Below are 20926 nucleotides of genomic sequence, written 5' to 3'. Positions count from 1 at the left end.
TTGCCATTTTGGAAGCAAAAACTTGTTAAAACCCCGGTAAAGTGAGGCATTTCGACAAAAGTCGTTCTTTAAAAATGGTTGGAAATTATTGCTCGGTAAAGTATTGCAACAACCGATCGAACAGAAAGGAGAATGTACAGCTCGACGGAATCCCATTGAGATTCTTCCGGATCCCTACATGGAGAAAAAGCGAGGGAGAGCTCATATCTTACATTACTAAACGTCGAAGAATTGCATGGGTGGCCTCGCTTAGAAGAAAGGACATAACGTTTGATTGCAGAGTTACACACAGAGTTTGCTCTATGCACTTTCACTCCGGTAAGTTAATTTCATTTCTCTACGCTAATTTTGGTAACTTCATGCCCCAAGTCGGCCTGTTGTAGCTACAGCTAAACAACTAGCTTGCATGCACGTGCATTGTGTTCAGAAATGCTTCATAAGACATCATTCCTGTTGTTTCTAAATGAAAAAGCTGTAATATGTTGACGTGAGAGTATGGCAAATAATTTGTACACTGGCTACATTTTCTGCAACCAAAAAAAAATGTATATCTGTGGTCACAGACTGATATTTTCTCCGTGATGCTTGTTCTTGCATTGTTTACAGGTAAGCCATCTTATGAAATGCAAGAGGACCACCCAGATTGGAAACCATCATTGCGGTTGGGCCACAGTGAAGTTGCTACACAGACAGACATTGTCCAGCCACCCTCTCCTCCTGCAATGCGCACACGCAAGAAAAAGCGACTTTGCCATGTTGCCACACAGACAGACATGGACCAGCCACCAATCTATGTTGAGTAAACCAAGGCAAGACATGATAAACAACCTTTTGGAAGAAAAACATCTGTTGAAAGATGAGTTGGATGATTATAAGTTTAAATAGTAACTGTAGTAAAAGTAGTTGTGCCTTGATTAATATTTGTGAAAGTATAGTTTGATGTACACTTAAGATTACACTAGCAAGTACAATCCAAATGACATGGTTTATTTTTATATATTCTGCAACAAAATGCAAGGTTACACAGAAACAAAAGGTCCAAAAACCAAAAATAGGTACTTTAGTGAAAATTTTGTAGGGCTGCAGCTATCGAATATTTTGGTAATCGACTGAAAATTCTATCGAGTAATCAGATAAAACATTTTTTTTTAGGTAAAGAGCAATTATACATATACATGAGAAAAAAAGACATTTAATCCAATATTGAACCATTTTCAGTCAATCAATGTCTTTATTTTCGATTTACATCGTTGAAAACAGCCAACAATTGCATCTAAGATGTGACTAGAAAAAAAATTCACTGCTTTCACTCAAAAAACTTCAAGATCTTATTTTTAAAAAAAAACAAATTTCTTACCTAAAAATGTAATTACGCTTGATAACACACATCACTTGAAAGCCACGTGTTTTCCCCACGTGTTTCAATTTAATTTCCGTTTGTGTCAAGCTATTTTTAAGTTCTATTTAGGTTTTAAGTTAGGCTAAACCAGACATGTCCAAAGTCCGGCCCGGGGACCAAATGCGGCCCTTGGTCAAATTTCATCCGGCCCCCAGCCTCTGTCATAAAATCAATAACGTCTGGCCCGCAACAGACTTAATACATTGGTCAGAAGTACTGCTACCAGCATTTGAAGTAGCTTACACACTAAATGCTGCTCCTCATTTACCCACTAAAAGGCAGCAGCACTCTAAGCAACATTACCCCATGTGACTCTTTACTCCCAATTTTCTAAAATGGCGACAATCAACAACAAAAAAGTTGACTGCGACGGCCGACGCTTCAAGGATAGGTGGAAATTGGACTATTTCTTCACTAAAATACCCAACAACTGTGTCTGCCTCATTTGCAAAGAGACAGTCACTGTTTTTAAAGAGTTCGATTTGAGGCGATATTACCAAACAAGACACACTGACATGTACGACAAGATTACAGGGAAGATACATAGCAAGAAATTGAAGCAACTTGAAACTAGTTTAATTTTACAGCAGCAGTATTTCACAAGAGCCCGAGAGTCGAAAGAGAACGCCACAAAGGCTAGTTGCGAGATTGTTGAAATGATTAATTTAAAAAAATAATAACGCAAATGTGACACAAGGAATGGCTTGCTAAAATTTACTTGAATATATTGTTCTACGTAAAGAACGTCAGCCAAGGTCGGCCCCCCCACATTTTTACCACACCAAATCTGGCCCCCTTTGCAAAACGTTTGGACACCCCTGGGCTAAACTGTAAGTACTGATAGGATTTTGAGTTTTTGCAGTGTTCAAAATAAATGTATGATACCTGCTGTATTGGAGCACATTAGGGACCAGTGTTACTTGGTGACTACTGAGCTAAAACTGACAGTGATCTTTATTATGGTTTAATTTTACACCCTCATCACTCTAAATCGCTGTGTTTTTACAGATTAAATAAAGCCTGTATATAAGACACGTTAGCCACGCATCGACAGTGGTCATAATCAATAGAAACCTAGCCCTCCGAGGGGCTAACGTTACGTGATCGAGTGACAGTAACGTTATATTTACTAGCGATGAGAATTTTACTGCTTCAAGATGGCGGCTGTTTACTAACTTAGCTGCCCAGACGCGTCCGAGTCTGTCATTTCGCATCTAGTCCTAAATGCATGCAATATCTATGAGACGCATCGGACACTACCTGCTACCACACTAGCATCATGCGTGTAGTTTTTAGCAACGTCGGCGTAGTTTGTAGCGGCTGGCGGCCGGATACAGCGACACATCATTCTGTGACGTTGGCGAGTAGGGTCTATATAGTCGAATCGTCTCAAAATATGATTCATTTTTTTGTAATTTTTAATTTTTTTATTTATTTACACACATTTACAAACAAAAATGGGCTCACACAATTTCAACATTCTAACAATAAACCACAAATAACACTCTCCATCATAATATACACATTTCTACTTGTTTGCCATGTTAGTATTCATACACACGCGTCACTACACAACATACACACAGCCACCCACACACACACATACTCGAACACAGGGCCTTACAAAGAAATATTAACTTTCTCAAATAATGAAACCAAATTGAGAGCTTTTTGCTGCTTGATCAATTTTAGAGATCTATACCATATATGAAACTCATTCATCCAATGTTTAAAACAGTACTTCTCAAATGGTGGGGCGCACCCCCCCAGGGGGGCGCAGAGCGATGCCAGGGGGGGCGCGAGTGACCTCGGGGAACATGTTTTTTTTTTTTTTTTTTTTGCCGTACTAGATAGAATAAAGTGTACTTGCACATCCACTCCGTGGGTGGCAGTGGCGCTCTCATTTTCAAAGTGCGTGCAGTATTTTTGAAGTAAGCAAGAGCACACGGAAGAGACTCATGCAGAGCTGGACTCACGCAGCGACCCACTGTCTTCTTCGGTTCTCACGTGTCCGGCCGAGAAGTGCCGTTTTCGGCTTGGGATCGTCACGACCACCGCCCTCACCTACGGTTCTCCCTCGGCCGCCGAGAATGCGCTTTTTTCGGGCCGTTTGCCTTTGACTTTTAATATAGTGGGAAATGAGGAAAGACCACTGTTTACTGAGTCTAAAAATGATTATAGCGGAGAAGCCAAAACAGTTAAGACGCCACTTAAAGACATTAGACCTCAATCTCATTGATAAGCTGCTTGATTGTTTTTCAGCGAAAATGTGCCGAATATTGCCAATTGTCACAATCGTCCCGCTTTGTCAGTGTTATATCAGTAAACCAGTGAGCACTGTGGTGAATCAGCGAAAATAAAAACTTTCCTTCTGTCCAAAGACTCCCCCCCTTCTACTCAGTTTTGTTTTTTTTCGGTCAAATTTTTTGGCATGTTGTCCTGAAGAGTAAATGTTTCTAATCAATTTGAATTTGTTATTATTTACTGATTTTATTACATTTTCTTTTTCAGTATCAAATGGTCAAAAATGTACCTTGAGTGTATTTTTACAGTTTGGATGTGACTTTTTTTTTTTTTTTTTTTTTTTTTTTTTTAACTTCAGGCAAATTGATGCGCGTTAAGTCTTTTCTGTTACAAGCAACACAATGTTAAAAAAGTTATACTTTATTATAAGTTGATCTATGTTACTTTTTTTCTTTAATAGAAAAAAAAGGACACAATGTGAGGCTGAGGCGTACTTATAATAGTAATATAGACGAATGATACTATTTACAGTGGCGGCAGAGAGTTGGGGGGGGGGCGCGAAACATTTACGTTTTCCTTGGGGGGGGCGTAACAGAAAATAATTGAGAAGCACTGGTTTAAAACAAGGTCTTGTTTTAAAATACCTGCATTTGTGAATGAAGAATTTTCCAAGTAATAAAATCATATTAACAACAAAAACTAAATCCTTATTTTTGCCAGACACACCAAACTTAATAGACTCTACCGTCCACGATGAAAGATCAATTTGTTTGGGCTGAAGCTAGCTCCGCATATCCTTCCAGAACAGGTGCACTAGCTTAGGGTGACCAAACGTCCTCTTTTGCCCGGACAAGTCCTACTTTCACGTAGTGTCCTCGTGGTCCGGGCGGGTTTTATAAATTCATAAAAATGTCCGGTTTTTATGATTTTTTAAAATGATTTTTCACGGGACCAATTTGAAGAGAATCCCTCCGACCGCTGGGTAGCAGCAGTTGACATGGCTCCTACGAGAATGGAGGGAAGTAGTAGTTCTTGTTTTTGTTGGCAGTTTACCCCTATCGTGAGGCATTACCGCCATCTACTGGGTTGACGATTTGGCCACAATGCCTGAATTTTTTTTTTTTTTTTTAATGATAAATACGTATATAATGGCAACTGTTGACTTCTGTCCGAGCTTTGACTGTAAAATCCCATTTGGTGTCGCATCGGCGCGCTGCCGATGATTGTAAACTTTTATAGCAAAGTTTGTTTTTTGCCTCAGCTAGCTATCAGTAAGCTAAACCACGCTAGGCATTATGGGAAACGTAGTTTTAAACTGCTACTTTTGGAAACATGCTGATTGAATAGTTTGTCAGTTTATTTCGGTTTTTGTTTGTGTGCAATCTAGAACATTGAATGAGAACATCAATTGAATGGGGATAACAATTTGTCAAGGACAATTGTCGTGATAGTAATTTATAAAAATGTTTAGTTGGCACATAGCCTACTGTGTGTATGTGTATTGACTGGACTACTTTTCTATGGGTCTGCATTTTATATATGTATATTATTTTTTATTTTTTTTTAAAGTCATTATTTATTTTTTTTCAAACTGCATTTTTCCATCCAGAGTGAGGGGGCACACTTTAAATATAATAAAGTGATATAGGCATCTTTGAGTGAACTTCGAGTAAAATTCAAGTATCTTGAGGCCGGGCTGAGGCTGGGCTGAGTCCTCTTTTTTAGAAATCAAAATATGATCACCCTACATAAGGTCACAATGAAAAAACAAATTATCAATATCCTCAATGTCATTTTCACAAAACACACAACAATTTGTCTGAAAATTAAATTTAAGTCTCAAAAAGTCATTAGTGGGATAAATTGCATTTAGGATCTTAAATTGTACTTCTTTACATTTTGGCGGAATCGGAAATGAAATATATTTTGTACCTGAAGTCCTTAATCTCCGCCTTGTTGAAGTCCCTCAGAAAAACATGTCTTTTTGTTCGACCAGGAAACAATTCCTGACACAAAAGCATCCTTATAAACTTATTGCATTTAATATCAATTAAACCAACACCTTGTACAAATATGATTCTAATTCACATAATTTCAGGGACCGAGTGCAAGAATGAAATATAATAAATAAATGTTGAAATAAAAAATGAAATAAATAAAAATTGAAATAAATAAATGTTAAAATAAAAAATATATTGGAATAAATGTTGAAATAAACATGGAAATAAATGTTGAAATAATAAAAAATTGAAACACAAATTTATATAAATAAAAATTAAAATAAATATAAATGGAAATAAATAAAAAGTGAAATGAAATAAATAAAAATTGAAATAAATAAAATATATTGGAATATGTAAATCAATAAATGTTGGAATAAATAAAAATGGAAGTAAATGTTGAAATAATTAAAAATTGAAATAAATACAAATTTTGATAAAAATTGAAATATAAATTGAAATAAGTGAAATAAAGGTTGAAATAAAAACAAATGTTGAAAGAAATAAAAAGTGAAATAAATGTTGAAATAATTAAATATTGAAATAAATTGAAATAGTAAAATAAATGTTGAAAATAACAATTTATATTAGAATAATAAATAAATAAAAGTTGAAATTAATAAATATGGAAATAAATGTTGAAATAATTAAACATTGAAACCCAAACTTATATAAATAAAAATAAATAAATGTTGAAATAAATAAAAATATATTGGAATATGTAAATCAATTAATGTTGAAATAAATCAAAATGGAAGTAAATGTTGAAATAATTAAAAATTGAAATAAATACAACTTTTAATAAAAATTGAAATATAAATTGAAATAAAAAGTGAAATAAAGGTTGAAATAAAAACAAATGTTGAAAGAAATAAAAATGGAAATAAATGTTGAAATAGTAAAATAAATGTTGAAAATAAAAATTTATATTAGAATAAATAAATGTTGAAATAAAAATGGAAATGTTGAAATAAAATAAAAATTGAAATATAGATTGAAAAAGGTAAATATTTTAAAAACTAATACATAAATGTTTAAATAAATAAAAATGGAAATAAATGTTGAAATAATTAAAAATTTTAAATAAATTTCAATCGTGAAGTATTGAAATAAAAACTTAAAAATTAAAATATATTAGAATAAATGTTGAAATAAATAAAAATGGAAATGTTGAAATAAAATATTGAAATATAAATTGAAAAAGTTAGATATATATAGATTGAAATACATAAAAATTGAAATATTAAAAATTGTAATAAATATTGAAATTGAAGCATTTTAATGACACATTTAATAATTTATTTGTGTATTTATGTCCTCTACACGTGGTCACTACAGTGGACAGCTATAGACGTCCAATCCATTTTGACTGTGAGGGACGAATGAACGAAAAAAAAAAAATCGTTCATGAAAGTTAAAAATCGCACCACACAGACATGTTTTTTGAGGTATATTTCAGTTTTTATTTTTAAAAAGAAAGTATTGTTTCGGATGCCATCATCCAAACATTTGTATATACAAACGATACGGTTCAATAAATATATACTGTACTCCCTAAACTGATTACTTAACAACGGTGAGAAATCCGACATACTATACATGAATTAATCGTAATCTAATCCCAGGTTTGAATAGGATATAAAGTCTTGTTATTAATATAAAGTCATTTCCCAGTCATTCTGTTGACACAATTATATTGTTAAAGGGAGAAAACAAAAGAAATACATGGAAAAAAGTCACGTGACACACAGCGACAAACGCCATTGGCTCAAGAGGAGTGCAAGAAACGGTTGAAGGCGTTGTAAGCCGACTCCAGGTCGAAGAGCATCTGCCGCACTTGACTGTCGTCCAGCTCGTCCGACGCCGACATGCTGCTGAGGGTGTTCAACCTGGCGACGGAACGGACGCGTTTAAAATGAGGGGCGCCGCAAGCGCGCTTATAAAATGGACGCCGACTGACCAGAGCTTGACTTTGTCTTTGGCCTCCGAGTCGGGCGGCATGTTGCTCATTCGGTTCATGGTTTCCATCAGCTCGCGTAGATCTGGTTGGATCTAAGAAATACAATTATTGATACATGGGTTAGAGAATCATTCTAGGGTATTCTACAAAATGAATTGGAATAAGTTTATCACGAGTGGATGTCCAATCCGTTTAAAGTAGGAGGGTGGCAGCGAATGAACATTCGTTCATTCGCTGCCACCCTCCCACTTTAAACGGATTGGACATCTATGCCGTCAGTGGCAGCCATTGCCAGCCAATGACTTACAGAGAGCTGGGACTACAGTAACAAAGGCTACTATCGGTAACACAATGCGCTGCCAGCAACTCAAATCCTGCACTGCCAGACGTGTCCCCCTGCTGAAGAAAGTACACGTCTGCGGTCCGCTAGAGAGCATTCGGATAATCCAGAAAAGGACTGGGAGAATGTGTTATGGTCAGATGAAACCAAAATAGAACTTTTTGGTAGAAACACAGATTCTCGTGTTTGGAGGAGAAAGAATACTGAATTGCATCCGAAGAACAGCATACCCACTGTGAAGCATGGGGGTGGAAACGTCATGCTTTGGGGCTGTTTTTTTACAAAGGGACCAGAACAACTGATATGTGTAAAGGAAAGAATGAATGGGGTCATGTATCGAGCTATTTTGAGTGAAAATCTCCTTCCATCAGCAAGGGCATTGAAGATAAGACGTGGCTGGGTCTTTCAGCATGACAAAGATCCCAAACACACAGCCAGGGCAACAAAGGAGTGGCTTTGTAAGAAGTATTTTAAGGTCCTGGAGTGGCCTAGATGGTCTCCAGATCTCAATCCCATAGAAAATCTGTGGAGGGAGTTGACAGTCCGTGTTGGCCAACGACAGCCCCAAAACATCACTGCTCTAGAGGAGATCTGCATGGAGGAATGGGCCAAAAACCAGCAACAGTGCGTGAAAAGCTTGTGAAGAGTTAAATAAAACGTTTGGCCTCCGTTACTGCCAACAAAGGGTAAATGACAAAGTATTGAGAAGAACCTTTGGTATTGGCCAAATACTAATTTTCCACCACGATTTGCAAATAAATTCTTTAAAAATCAAACAATGTGATTTTCTGGGTTTTTTTCCACATTCTGTCTCTCATTGTTGAGGTTTACCAATGTTGACAATTACAGGCATTATGACAAAACAGCGAACAGGAAGGGGATATGGAGGAACAGAAGGAAAGAAAAAAAAGGGAAGAAAATAAACAAACAAGAAGAAAGGATAGGATTATAGGATTTCTAGAGCAATCGATAATTTCTTATCGATTGATCAGATTCCCTCGCTAATTAACTTAATGTCAGGCATGCAAACTGGTTAGCGGTGAAAAAGATCGATCGAGGAGGGGGCAGCATGCTGTGACGTTGTGACCCTCGCGAGACTCCATAGACTGGCCGCAGCCCTGCACATGGGAACCCCTGGACTAGAGTGTAGTTTTAGTCTATGGAGTCTCGCGAGGGTCACGAGTCGACGTCACAGCATGCTGCCTCCTCCTCCTGGCCTTGCACTGATGACCCGTACAGCCAAACATCAAAATGTTGACACTTACCTCATCCATGGCTCTGATTTCCAGCCTCAGCTTGTCCATGACAGTGATAAATAGCTAAAAACAAGTGAAAAAACAAACAAGTGAGCACCAAAAGGGAATAAAGATTTTGACTTTATGTATTCATCATTGACTAATAGGGGTGTAACGGTACACAAAAATCTCGGTTCGGTACGTACCTCGGTTTTGAGGTCACGGTTCGGTTCATTTTCGACACAGTAAGAAAACAAAATGCAAAATATAAATGTGCTAGTTGTTTATTACACACCTTTGTGCTTTCAACAATAGGAAGTAGGGTTGTTCCGATCATGTTTTTTTGCTCCCGATCGTTTTGAGTATCTGCCGATCCCGATATTTCCCGATCCGATTGCTTTTTTGCTCCCGATTCAATTCCAATCATTCCAGATAATTTTTCCCGATCATATAAATTTTGGCAATGCATTAAGAAAAAAATGAATAAAACTCGGACCAATATATACATTCAACGTACAGTACATAAGTACTGTATTTGTTTATTACGACAATAAATCCTCAAGATGGCATTTACATTATTAACATTCTTTCTGTGAGAGGGGATCCACGGATAGAAAGACTTGTGACTTTGTATATTGTGACTAAATATTGCCATCTAGTGTATTTGTTGAGCTTATAGTAAATGATACTGTAGCCATACCCAAATGCATGATGGGAAGTGGAACCATGACTGTGCGTAGTGCTACCAATTGATATATCTTCTCTGCGTTGGGAAATAACATAAGGTGTAAAGAAACAGATCAATTGCTACCTTGCTTCCCCACATTGCTTCCCAATATATTTCTAATCGAAGGAAGAGGGATTGTAAGGCTTTAGCCAATTAAAAATAGGCTCCAAAGACTGCCAAAATTCTCTCTACTCATTTTATGCTGCCTGTTAGCTCTGTATATAGATAAAACAGCGCCATTATAGATTGAACGCGACAATGCATGAGTGGGTTGTGCAGCGCATGCGTTAATTGCATTAATTATTTTAACGTGATACATTTTTTAAAAAAATAATTACCGCCGTTTTCTGGATAAATTTGATAACCCTACCTTAAGCCTAAACTAAAGACTCTGGATGAGTGTAACATATTATGTCTGTAACGTTAAATACAATTAGAAAACGATTTAATTAAAAAATATATATACATATTTAAAAAAGGCATGGCCAATATTTTATTGCTGATTCCGATACTTTGAAAATAACGTCATCAGGGACATCTCTAATAGGAACATTAGCCTATACAAAGCAAAAATTCTGCTCAAAAAGTAGCGGGTATTTAAAGATAATCCAACAACAATTTGACTTTCAGACCCCGCGTACTGGTCAGCTTTCTTTCTAAAAGAAGAAAAAAAGAAGTCCTGTGCTGAAGAGAAAAGCAATCCCAATGATTTTAACATGTATTTTCCAAATGAAATGCCTCAATGAATCAATTTTTTTCTTATGAACGGTTTTCAAAAGCTTTATTGGTGGATTTTCTCAAGTTAAAGCGCCACACGGAAATTAATCAATTTAATTGTGTAGGCAGGATCTGTGTATTATTCTTATTATTTAATTACAGGTATTTTAGCTCATTTCAATTTATTTTATTTAAATGGCCTATTATTTATTTTATTACGTGTTTATATTTTACAAATGTAATGTAGTATTCATTTATATTGTATATTTTATGTTGTATAACTTTAGATCCTATGTGAATATTAGTTCCTACTTGTTTTGTTGTGGTAGGAGGGTTTTGTATTGAACACGGGGCCGTGTTGGTTATTATTATAGCAGCGAAGACAGCAGTAAATCAACAAAGACAAGTCAACTGTGCCCCGAGCTACCACTCAAGAAAAGTGGGTTACGATTGCATATTAGTTTGAAAATCGACCGGATCCACCGTATTTTTACACGAGTGACTTCCGGTCTGCCCGATCCTCGCTACTGGTAGTAGTATTGACGCAGGAGGGTCACGTCTCGCGTCGAATAATAAACTCTGCCGTTCTTTTCACTTGCGTCGTGTTGAGCCGCTTCTGGGACGCGTCTAACATGCGGCCGCACTGTGACTGTTGTGAATTGGCTGATTGACTTTAACGCCCATGTTTCACTGCGTTCTCGCGGCGGCCACGTTGTCACGCCGTTGACGTTTCTGGATTATACTGTCCTACCATGTTGGTCCTCATTATAGTAGAGAAGACGGAGTAAATATAATCTACACAAAGAAACTGTAACCCGATCAACTCACAGCCTCGAAAAGTAAGGGTTACGTTACGTCAGAAACCCGTTTGGTACGCCTAAGTTCCGAACCGAGCACCATGTACCAAGACGGTTCAATACAAATACATGTACCGTTACACCCTTATTGACTAAGATTAACTCTAATTTCCAGTGATTGAACAGAGGATTTCAACCACCTACTTGAGTTGCTAAGTATCCAAAACAACAGTGATTGAAGGAGGGAACGTACAGAAACGATGTCGGCGATGCAGCGGTTCAAGTTGCCCTTGTCGTCCTTGATGGTGATTGGACGATCCTCCTTGATTCTTTCCATGGCGAGCGGGCAATCAAGCTACAAGAAAGGGGATTTAAAAATTAAAATTAATACATCATTAGTACGTATTATTTTGAAAAATCTGTTTGTTTCAATAATAAATGAGTAACGACGGAAAATAAAAAATGACCCCCTCCGTTTTTTAATATATATTTTTTAAATAGGTTAAAACTATTAGATAAAATGAAGAGAATATTTGATATTTTTCATTTTTCTTTTTTTAATAAAAATGTAAATAAATTAGGGCTGTCAAAATTATTGCGTTAACAGGCGGTAATTAATTTTTTTTAATTAATCACGTTAAAATATTTGACGCAATTAACGCAATGCCAACTTGTTACTTGTGTTTTTTGGGAGTTTTGTCACCCTCTGATGGCGCTTGGGTGCGACTGATTTTATGGGCTTAAGCACCCATGAGCATTGTGTAATTATTGACATCAACAATGGCGGGCTACTAATTTATTTTTTGATTGAAAATTTTACAAATTTTATTAAAACGAAAACATTAAGAGGGGTTTTAATATAAAATTTCTATAACTTGTCCTAACATTTATCTTTTAAGAACTACAAGTCTTTCTATCCATGGATCGTTTTAACACAATGTTAATATTGTTAATGCAATCTTGTTGATTTACTGTTATAATAAACAAATACAGTACTTATGTACCGTATGTTGGATGTATATATCCATGTTGTGTCTTATCTTTCTATTCCAACAATTATTTACGGAAAAATATGGCATATTTTATAAATAGTTTGAATTGCGATTAATTACGATTAATTAATTTTTAAGCTATAATTAACTCGATTAAAATTTTTAATCCTTTCACAGCCCTAAAATAAATACAGTACATTGAAGAAAAGCTAAGCCTCCTAGCATGCAGACATTTTTATATAAATAATAATCAATTATCATTGTATAATAATAGATATATAAATATATATTGATTAATGCTGCAACAGTCGATTAACTCGACTAATTCGATTACAAAAAAGATTGAAATAAAATTTTGCTGTTTCGAGTATTCCTTTAACTCAAGTGGTTTTGTAATGTTTGTTTTGAAAGTGTTTGCATTTAGTTTTACTGATTTGGGTGGATACACTGCCCTCTAGTGGCAACAGCGAATTTGACATTCTGTATTTTTCGGACTATAAGTCGCAGTTTTTGTCATAGTTTGCCTGGGGTGCGACTTATACTCAGGAGCGACTTATGTGAGAAATTATTAACACATTACGATATCATTTCACATGATATTTTGGTGTTTTGGAGTGACACTGATGGTTTGGTAAACTTGTTAGCATGTTCTTAATGCTATAGTTATCTGAATAACTTTCAATAGCTATGGCCACGTTCGCGTTCTGCCTTTGGCAATGTGTGTTCAATTGTAATATTGTTTGCATAATGAAATACATGCTTTTAATTTGTGGTGCTTTCACGCCCACATGGGGGCGCACTTGTTTACGCGAAGAAGAGCGCTCGCACGCCAGAAGAAGACGGACAGCTACGTAGCTCTGAGTGAGTGACCAAGTTAGCGAGAGAGAAACACGGCTGCGAACCTGCGTTAATTGTTTATGCTTGTAAAATATCTCTACAGAGGCAACGACTGTGTGTATCATCTTTTCTGTTGTTGTTGTTGTGTGTTTTCCATCCGCGATCGGACACTTAGAGCCAGTTGTGTGGTGTTTGAACGATGTGCTAATGCTAGCGAACGCATGCTAACCGTTTGTGTCATTGCTCTAATAGCACCTAATTATCATTTATTTACGTTGATGCGAACCTGTTTGGTATCAAGGAAATGTATTCAGCAAATTATACGGACGTCCAGCATCGTCATTTGGGAGTTTAGCTCGCTGTATAGCCAGGACCGAGCCGTAGCATCCTGATGAGGACAGTACATTCGCATTTCGTTGTTCATGCATCATGTAACATCATACTGTACACTTATTCAGCATGTTGTTCTCTATTGTATTTTTATATTTAATTGCCTTTCAAGATGACATATCTGCTCTATGTGTTGGATTTTATCAAGTAAATTTCCCCCCAAAATGCGACTTATAGTCCGGTGCGACTTATGTTTTTTTCCTCTTCGTTGGGCATTTTATGGCTGGTGCGACTTATACTCAGGTGCGACTTATAGTCCGAAAAATACGGTAACTCATTTCACATGGTTGATTCCTGCTGCTCCCTGTTAAGACCAACATAAGCATACGTTTTTGTTTGAGCTAATGTTTTTTTTTTTTAATGCATTTGTAATTTAGTTTCTAGGTATGTTTTGCCATTTTTTGTGAGAATAGGTGTTTGATCCATTTTTTAAGAACATTATATATATATATATAAATGTATGCATTTTATAGCATTTAAGCTAGCGGACTTTTACGATGCAAGTTCTTTTGTTGTACTCACATTTATTCATTTATTTTTTATACTGTTTGAGGCTAAATGCAGGTATATTAAATTTTTTACATTCCTAGTTCGATTACTCGATTATTCGAACGGACTAGTTCATTGATTAATCGACGACTAAAATTATCGAAAGCTGCAGCCCTTATATATAAATATATATGTATATAAGAAACAATAAGTTTTTAATCAATTATTTGAATTAAATAAGATACTGTTTTCAAATTTCCCCCCAAAAATCATTTTATGACCTCTGTGACCTTTGACCTCATACCCCCCAAATGTAACTCAATGTCTGCCGTTGATGATCCATTTCAAGTGGATTCTCACTCTCACTTATGATATTAAAATAAATACCGCAAATATGATTAGGAGTGGGAACCTCGTTACCTCACGATACGATACAATTTGCGATTCAAAGCTCACGATAACGATGATCTGACGATATGGCTGTCATTGGCAGCCAATGCCAGGCAATGAGGTCATTTTGGGCCATTTAAGGTCATTTAACATTTGATTTTCAGTTACTTCCCCGAAAATCGTACAGAATGACTGCGAATGCTCTGGTTTCGAATTAGGTCTACAACAATTAATTGATTACCTCGAGTGTTCGATAAGAAAAAAAGATTCAAATTAAATTTTGCTGCTTCGAGTATTCGTTTAAAGTGGCGTAATGGATTGTTTTGAAAGTGTTTGCATTTATTTTTATTGATTTGGGTGGATACACGGCCCTGTAGTCTACCTCATTTAACATGGCTGAATCCATCTGCTCCCTGCTAAAACCAACAAGTTTTTGTTTGAGCTAATGACTTTTTTGAATGCAATCATAATTAAGTTTAAAGGTATATTTAGCCATTTTTTTGTGGGAATATGTGTCTGAGCCATTTCTTAAGAGCATTGTAAAAAAGCGTTAGCATTTTATAGCATTTATGCTAGTGGACTTTTGCTATCTAAGTTAGCAAATTGTTCTTTTGTTGTACATAGATCCTCTTTTTATATATATATACCGTGTAAGGTTCAGGTCAGGCAAAATTTTTTATGTTCCTTATCCGATTACTCGAATATTCGCACTAAATAGTTCATCGATTAATCGACTACTTAAATAATCGATAGCTGCAGCCCTATTTCGAATGAACGAACGTTCCCAGTCTAAATGGATTGGGCGTCGAGCACCGTCAATAGCAGCCTTAGTTACCTGAGACACTATTATGGTAGAAGATTTTGGTAGCAACTGGTTGGTCCCTTTTTTTTTGTTTTGTTTTTAAACATTGACACCATTTAAAACGATATCTCGATTCATGGTAGGAGCATATCGATAACCTTTAGGGATTCAGAGTATCACGATATATCACCATTTCGATATTTTGTCACACCCCTAAATAGGATAATCATCCCTTTTATTCACTCTTGATTCATTCTTATCCTGAACATATCATTCCACAAAACTCACTCTGTACTTGCGGCAGAAGTCATCGATGGAGCCCACGTCGGAACCCTGAACCTGCCTGAACGCCGCTTTGTACTGCTCCAGCAGCCTGTAACAGGAGGCCGTGTACCTAAAAACCACACGCACATGTAAAAAAAGCAGAAATGTCGCCATTTTTTCCACCAAGATATTCAACCACAACTCACTCATTGGGAGTGACGCAGTCTTTGATATAAGCTTTCTCCAGGGCCTGAAGGGTCTTGACCACAGCAAACAACTCAGCCATGTTGTCGTATCTTCATAAAGAAAGCGTTAAGATAATTTCAAATTGGCGGGAAGCATCGTGCAACTTACTTTTCTCTTTCTCGGGCGTTTTTGTACAATTTCACCTCCTGCAATGATGAGAAAAATACTCATGATGAGGCTTTAATGCCACATACTGAATTTTCATGACTTTTTCGTACCTCATACAACTCAGGCTTGTTGGCTGGAGCTCCTGAAAGAAAACAAGACCACAAATTGACATTAATTTCAGAAAAAAAATTACATTTTCTATAAGTACAGAGCAACTTACCTCCTCCCATGCTCCCTGACACCGGTATTCCATGGAACATTTTTATTTTATTCCCTCAATCTAAACAAAAATAAACAAAATAGCATTTGTTTGACTATTCACTATTGTTAACCCGGTGTTATTAATTATTAACAACACGGAAGTATTATTCCACCATTTACGACAAAGTTCGCTGGTCCAAAGCAATAATAATCAAAATATTTTTTTCAAATTGATAAAATGTAACAATAACGAATGGGGAAATCCCCCAGCTAAAGAATGTCGACAAACTCGTAGCATATCACCCGTGTTTTGTTACTCTTCACCAGCTAGCACGAAGTTAGCTTCCGATGCTAATTCATAACTACGGCCTTTACAACTGCTGTGACTTAATATATATGGTTAGCGGAAAGGTTTTTGAATGTGTAAAAGTTTAATTAAATGTTTATAAGTTGGCCAATGTATCATTAATTCCCAGATATTTGAAATTTAACACCGAAACTAGATACACCCTTACCCTTTCCGCGGAGCTGTATGACGTGTACGTAAACACACCCTCCTGTCAGGACCAATGAAGGTGCCTTCAGAGCGCCTGGTAAAAATCAGGTACTTACTATAAAACAATTCTGACGATAATTACTACAAATAATTATATATTAAATACAAACTAACGAAAAAACAATAGACTTGAATTCATTGTCTAGCTGTTCAGCGTACATTAACGGCACATTTTTTGACAGTCAAACGTTAAAGACAGCCCGTCGTCGAGGCGCCAAACTCAAACAAGGACGACAAAAAGCGACGCGAACGAGAAGGTAACTATATTAACTAAATAAATTGATACAGTCACGTTTAGACAAAATGTGCTGCTTTAAAAGGTCATTTAAAATGTTGCGTTTAAGTGCGGCTCATATCACATGGTTATAATTGACGGTGACCTCTTCATGTTCGTAGAAGTGTCATTAGGGCCCGAGCACTGAGCGTGCGAAGGCCCTATTGTTTTGCAAAGGATTATTATTATTATTATTGTTTTGCAAAGGATTATTAGGGCCCGAGCACTCAGCGTGCGAAGGCCCTATTGTTTTGCAAAGGATTATTATTATTATTATTAGGGCCCGAGCACTAGACGTGCGAAGGCCCTATTGTAATGCAAAGGATTATTATTATTATTATTATTATTATTATTATTAGGGCCCGAGCACTAGGCGTGCGAAGGCCCTATTGTAATGCAAAGGATTATTATTAGGGCCCGAGCACTCTCAGCGTGCGAGGCCCTATTGTTCTTCGAAGGATTATTATTATTATTATTATTATTATTATTATTATTTTTTCATGGCAAATGAAAATGGGCAATTTGAAGGCCTGAACATGCTCAAAAACTCACCAAAATTTGCACATACATCCGGCTTCGCGAAAATTTCGAAAATTTAGCAACGTTTAAAAAAAAAAGCAACAAATGGCTCAGTGGCGCCCCCTTTCAATTTTAAAAATGCTCTTTGCTTTGATGTTTTTCAACGTAGAGAGATGAAATTTGGGGAGTGGATACATTGTCCAGAGACGCTTCAAAAAGTCTGCAGCACCCATATTCCAAACCCAACAGGAAATGGGATATTTTGGATTGAATGTTGAAAAACATAGCATTTTGGGCGAAAACCAGCATGCACGTTTCAGACCATTGCGCCGAGCCAGTACGTTGGATCTTCCTCAAAATTGGTGAAAGTGTTGATGAGACATATGAGATACTAAGTTGTGAAAATGGTGAGTTTTCGTCCACGGGCCTGAGCTGGGCGGGGTACCAAAGTCGGGTGTTTTTTTGGCAACGCGCCAATTTCATTAATGATTAATAACTTCCTGATACAAGGTCCAATCTTTTTCATATTTGGCATGCGTGTAAGGTGTCTTAACCTGAACACGACTGCATTGAAATATTTTCCATTAGGCCTGGCGCCCCCTTGTGGGAAGAGGAAACACCCTTTTTAATGAGAAAGGCTCCTCCTCCTGGTGAAAAACATCAATTGACCTCAAACCTGCATCAGGGGAGCATTAAGACATGTCTTTAGGTATCTGACAAAAAATATTGAGTTTTCGTTGATGTAGCAGTACCCAAACAGGAAAGTGAAAAGACCCTCGGCATTTTGTCTCAAAATGGCCAATTTCAAGGTCTGAACATGCTCGAAAACTCACCAAAATGTGCACATACATGCGGCTTCATGTAAATTTCATGAATTTAGCAACATTGCCAAAAGATGTAATAAAATGGCTCAGTGGCGCCCCCTTCAATTTTTAAAAAAGGCCTGTCCTATTAGTTTTTTTCGACGTAGAGTGATGAAATTTGGGGAGTGGATACGTTGTGCAAAACTGCTCCAAAAAGTCTCTTGCACCCATATTCCATACCCAACAGGAAATCAGGTATTATGGATTGAATCTTGCAGAACATGGCATTTTTTGTCAAAAACCTGCGTGCACGTTTGAGACCATTACGCCGAAGCAGTAAGTTGAATGCTCCTCAAAATTAGTCAGATTGTTCATGACACATATGAGATGTTAGGTTATCAAAATGGTGACATTTCATTCACGACCCTTTCCTGGGCAGGGGAGCAAATGTGTCTTATTTTTGACAATACAATTCAGTAAATGACTACTGTATTTTTCGGACTATAAGTCGCGGTTGTTTTCATATTTTGGTTTGGGGTGCGACTTATACTCAGCAGCGACTTATGTGTGAAATTATTAACACATTATGATAAAATTTCCCATGTTATTTTGGTGTTTTGGACTAATGGTTTTGTAAACTTGTTAGCATGCTATAGTTATCTGAATAACTCTTAATAGCTATGGCCACGTTCGCGTTCTGCCTTTGGCAATGTATGTTCAATTGTATAATTGACTTTTTTATATTGAAATGGATGCATTTAGTTTGTGGAGCTTTCACGCCCACCTGGGAGCGCACTCCCACTTGTTTACGTGAAGAAGAGCGCTTGCACACCAGAAGAAGACAGACAGCTACGTAGCTCTGAGTGAGTGAGTGAGTGAGTGAGTGAGTGAGTGAGTGAGTGAGTGAGTGAGTGAGTGAGTGAGTGAGTGAGTGAGTGAGTGAGTGAGTGAGTGAGTGAGTGAGTGAGTGAGTGAGTGAGTGAGTGAGTGAGTGGGCGAGTTAGCGAGAGGGAAAGACGGCTGCGAACCTAAGTTCATTGTTTATGCTTTCAAAATATCTCTACAGAGGCAACGCCTGCGTGTATCATCTTTTCTGTTGTTGTTGTGTGTTTTCCACCCGCGAGGGGACACTTACAGCCAGTTGTGTGGTTGTTTGAATGGTGTGCTAATGCTAGCGAACGCATGCTAATCTGTTACGTTATTGCTGTAATAGTACCTAATTATCATTTATTTACGTTAATGTCAACCTGTTTGCTATCGAGGACCAAATTGATTCAACAAATTATGCGGACGTCCAGCATTGTCTTTTTGGAGTTCGCTGTATATAGCCAGGACCGAGCGGTAGCGTCCTGGTGAGGACAGTACATTCGCATTTTGTTGTTTATGCACTGTACACTGTACATTTATTCAGCATGTTGTTCTCTATTGTATTTTTATATTAAATTGCCTTTCAAGATGACATATCTGTTCTATGTGTTGGATTTTATCAAGTAAATTTCCCCCAAAAATGCGACTTATACTCCGGTGCGACCTATATTTATTATTATTTTTTTTTCATGGCAAATGAAAATGGCCAATTTGAAGGCCTGAACATGCTCAAAAACTCACCAAAATTTGCATATACATCCGGCTTCGCGAAAATTGCGACAATTTGGCAACGTTTACAAAAAAAATTAAAAAATGGCTCAGTGGCGCCCCCTTGCAATTTTCAAAATGCCCTTTGCTTTGATGTATTTCAACGTAGGGCGATGAAATTTGGGGAGTGGATACGTTGTCCAGAACCGCTTCAAAAAGTCTAAAGCACCCATATTCCAAACCCAACAGGAAATGGGATATTCTGGATTGAATGTTGAAAAATATAGCATTTTGGGCGAAAACCAGCATGCACGTTTCAGACCGTTGCGCCGAGCCAGTACGTTGGATCTTCCTCAAAATTGGTGTAAGTGTTCATGAGACATATGAGATACTAAGTTGTGAAAATGGTGAGTTTTCGTCCACGGGCCTGACCTGGGCGGGGTACCAAAGTCGGGTGTTTTTTTGGCAACGCGCCAATTTCAGTAAATGATTAATACCTTCCTGATACAAGGTCCAATCTTTTTCATATTTGGCATGCATGTAAGGTGTCTTAACCTGAACACGACTGCATTGAAATATTTTCCATTAGGCCTGGCGCCCCCTTGTGGGAAGAGGAAACACCCTTTTTTACGAAAAAGGCTCCTCCTCCTGGTGAAAAACATCAATTGATCTCAAACCTGCATCAGGGGAGCCTTAAGACATGTCTTTAGGTATCTGATGAAAAATATTGAGTTTTCGTTGATGTTGCAGTATCCAAACAGGAAAGTGAAAAGACCCTCGGCATTTTGTCACAAAATGGCCAATTTCGAGGTCTGAACATGCTCGAAAACTCACCAAAATGTGCACATACATGTGGCTTCATGTAGATTTCATGAATTTAGCAACATTGCCAAAAGATGTAATAAAATGGCTCAGTGGCGCCCCCTTCAATTTTTAAAAAAGGCCTGTCCTATTAGTTTTTTTCGACGTAGAGTGATGAAATTTGGGGAGTGGATACGTTGTGCAAAACTGCTCCAAAAAGTCTCTTGCACCCATATTCCAAACCCAACAGGAAATCGGGT

General features: G+C 37.1%; 2 protein-coding genes across 4 annotated transcripts in view; one reads left to right on the top strand and one right to left on the bottom strand.

The window, feature by feature from the left end:
* Positions 1-7074: 7074 nt before the first annotated feature.
* On the bottom strand, positions 7075-16710 carry vps28 (VPS28 subunit of ESCRT-I). The gene is made up of 10 exons (XM_057827791.1): positions 16654-16710; positions 16158-16217; positions 16048-16079; positions 15938-15975; positions 15790-15879; positions 15608-15713; positions 11673-11774; positions 9209-9262; positions 7604-7695; positions 7075-7532 (listed from the first exon to the last, which is right to left on the bottom strand). Exons 2-10 carry the CDS (start codon positions 16195-16197, stop codon positions 7412-7414), a joined length of 675 nt encoding a protein of 224 aa, XP_057683774.1. The 5' UTR covers positions 16198-16217; positions 16654-16710; the 3' UTR covers positions 7075-7411.
* The window catches only part of LOC130910455 (aurora kinase A and ninein-interacting protein), an 88134-nt gene continuing 83854 nt past the window's right edge, over positions 16647-20926 (top strand). Inside the window, exons 1-2 of one of the 3 annotated variants that reach the window (XM_057827786.1) lie at positions 16663-16742; positions 16877-16951. The gene's annotated coding sequence lies outside the window, so the exon portion shown is untranslated. Of the gene's footprint in view, positions 16952-16975; positions 17083-20926 lie in introns of those variants that run through there. The other 2 variants (XM_057827787.1, XM_057827788.1) reach the window with 2 other exon arrangements.

This window comes from Corythoichthys intestinalis, chromosome 22, assembly GCF_030265065.1.
Source record: "Corythoichthys intestinalis isolate RoL2023-P3 chromosome 22, ASM3026506v1, whole genome shotgun sequence".
Classification (NCBI taxonomy): Eukaryota; Metazoa; Chordata; class Actinopteri; order Syngnathiformes; family Syngnathidae; genus Corythoichthys; species Corythoichthys intestinalis.
Note: the sequence above shows the minus strand (reverse complement) of the source record. Positions and strands in the feature narration are given on the sequence as shown.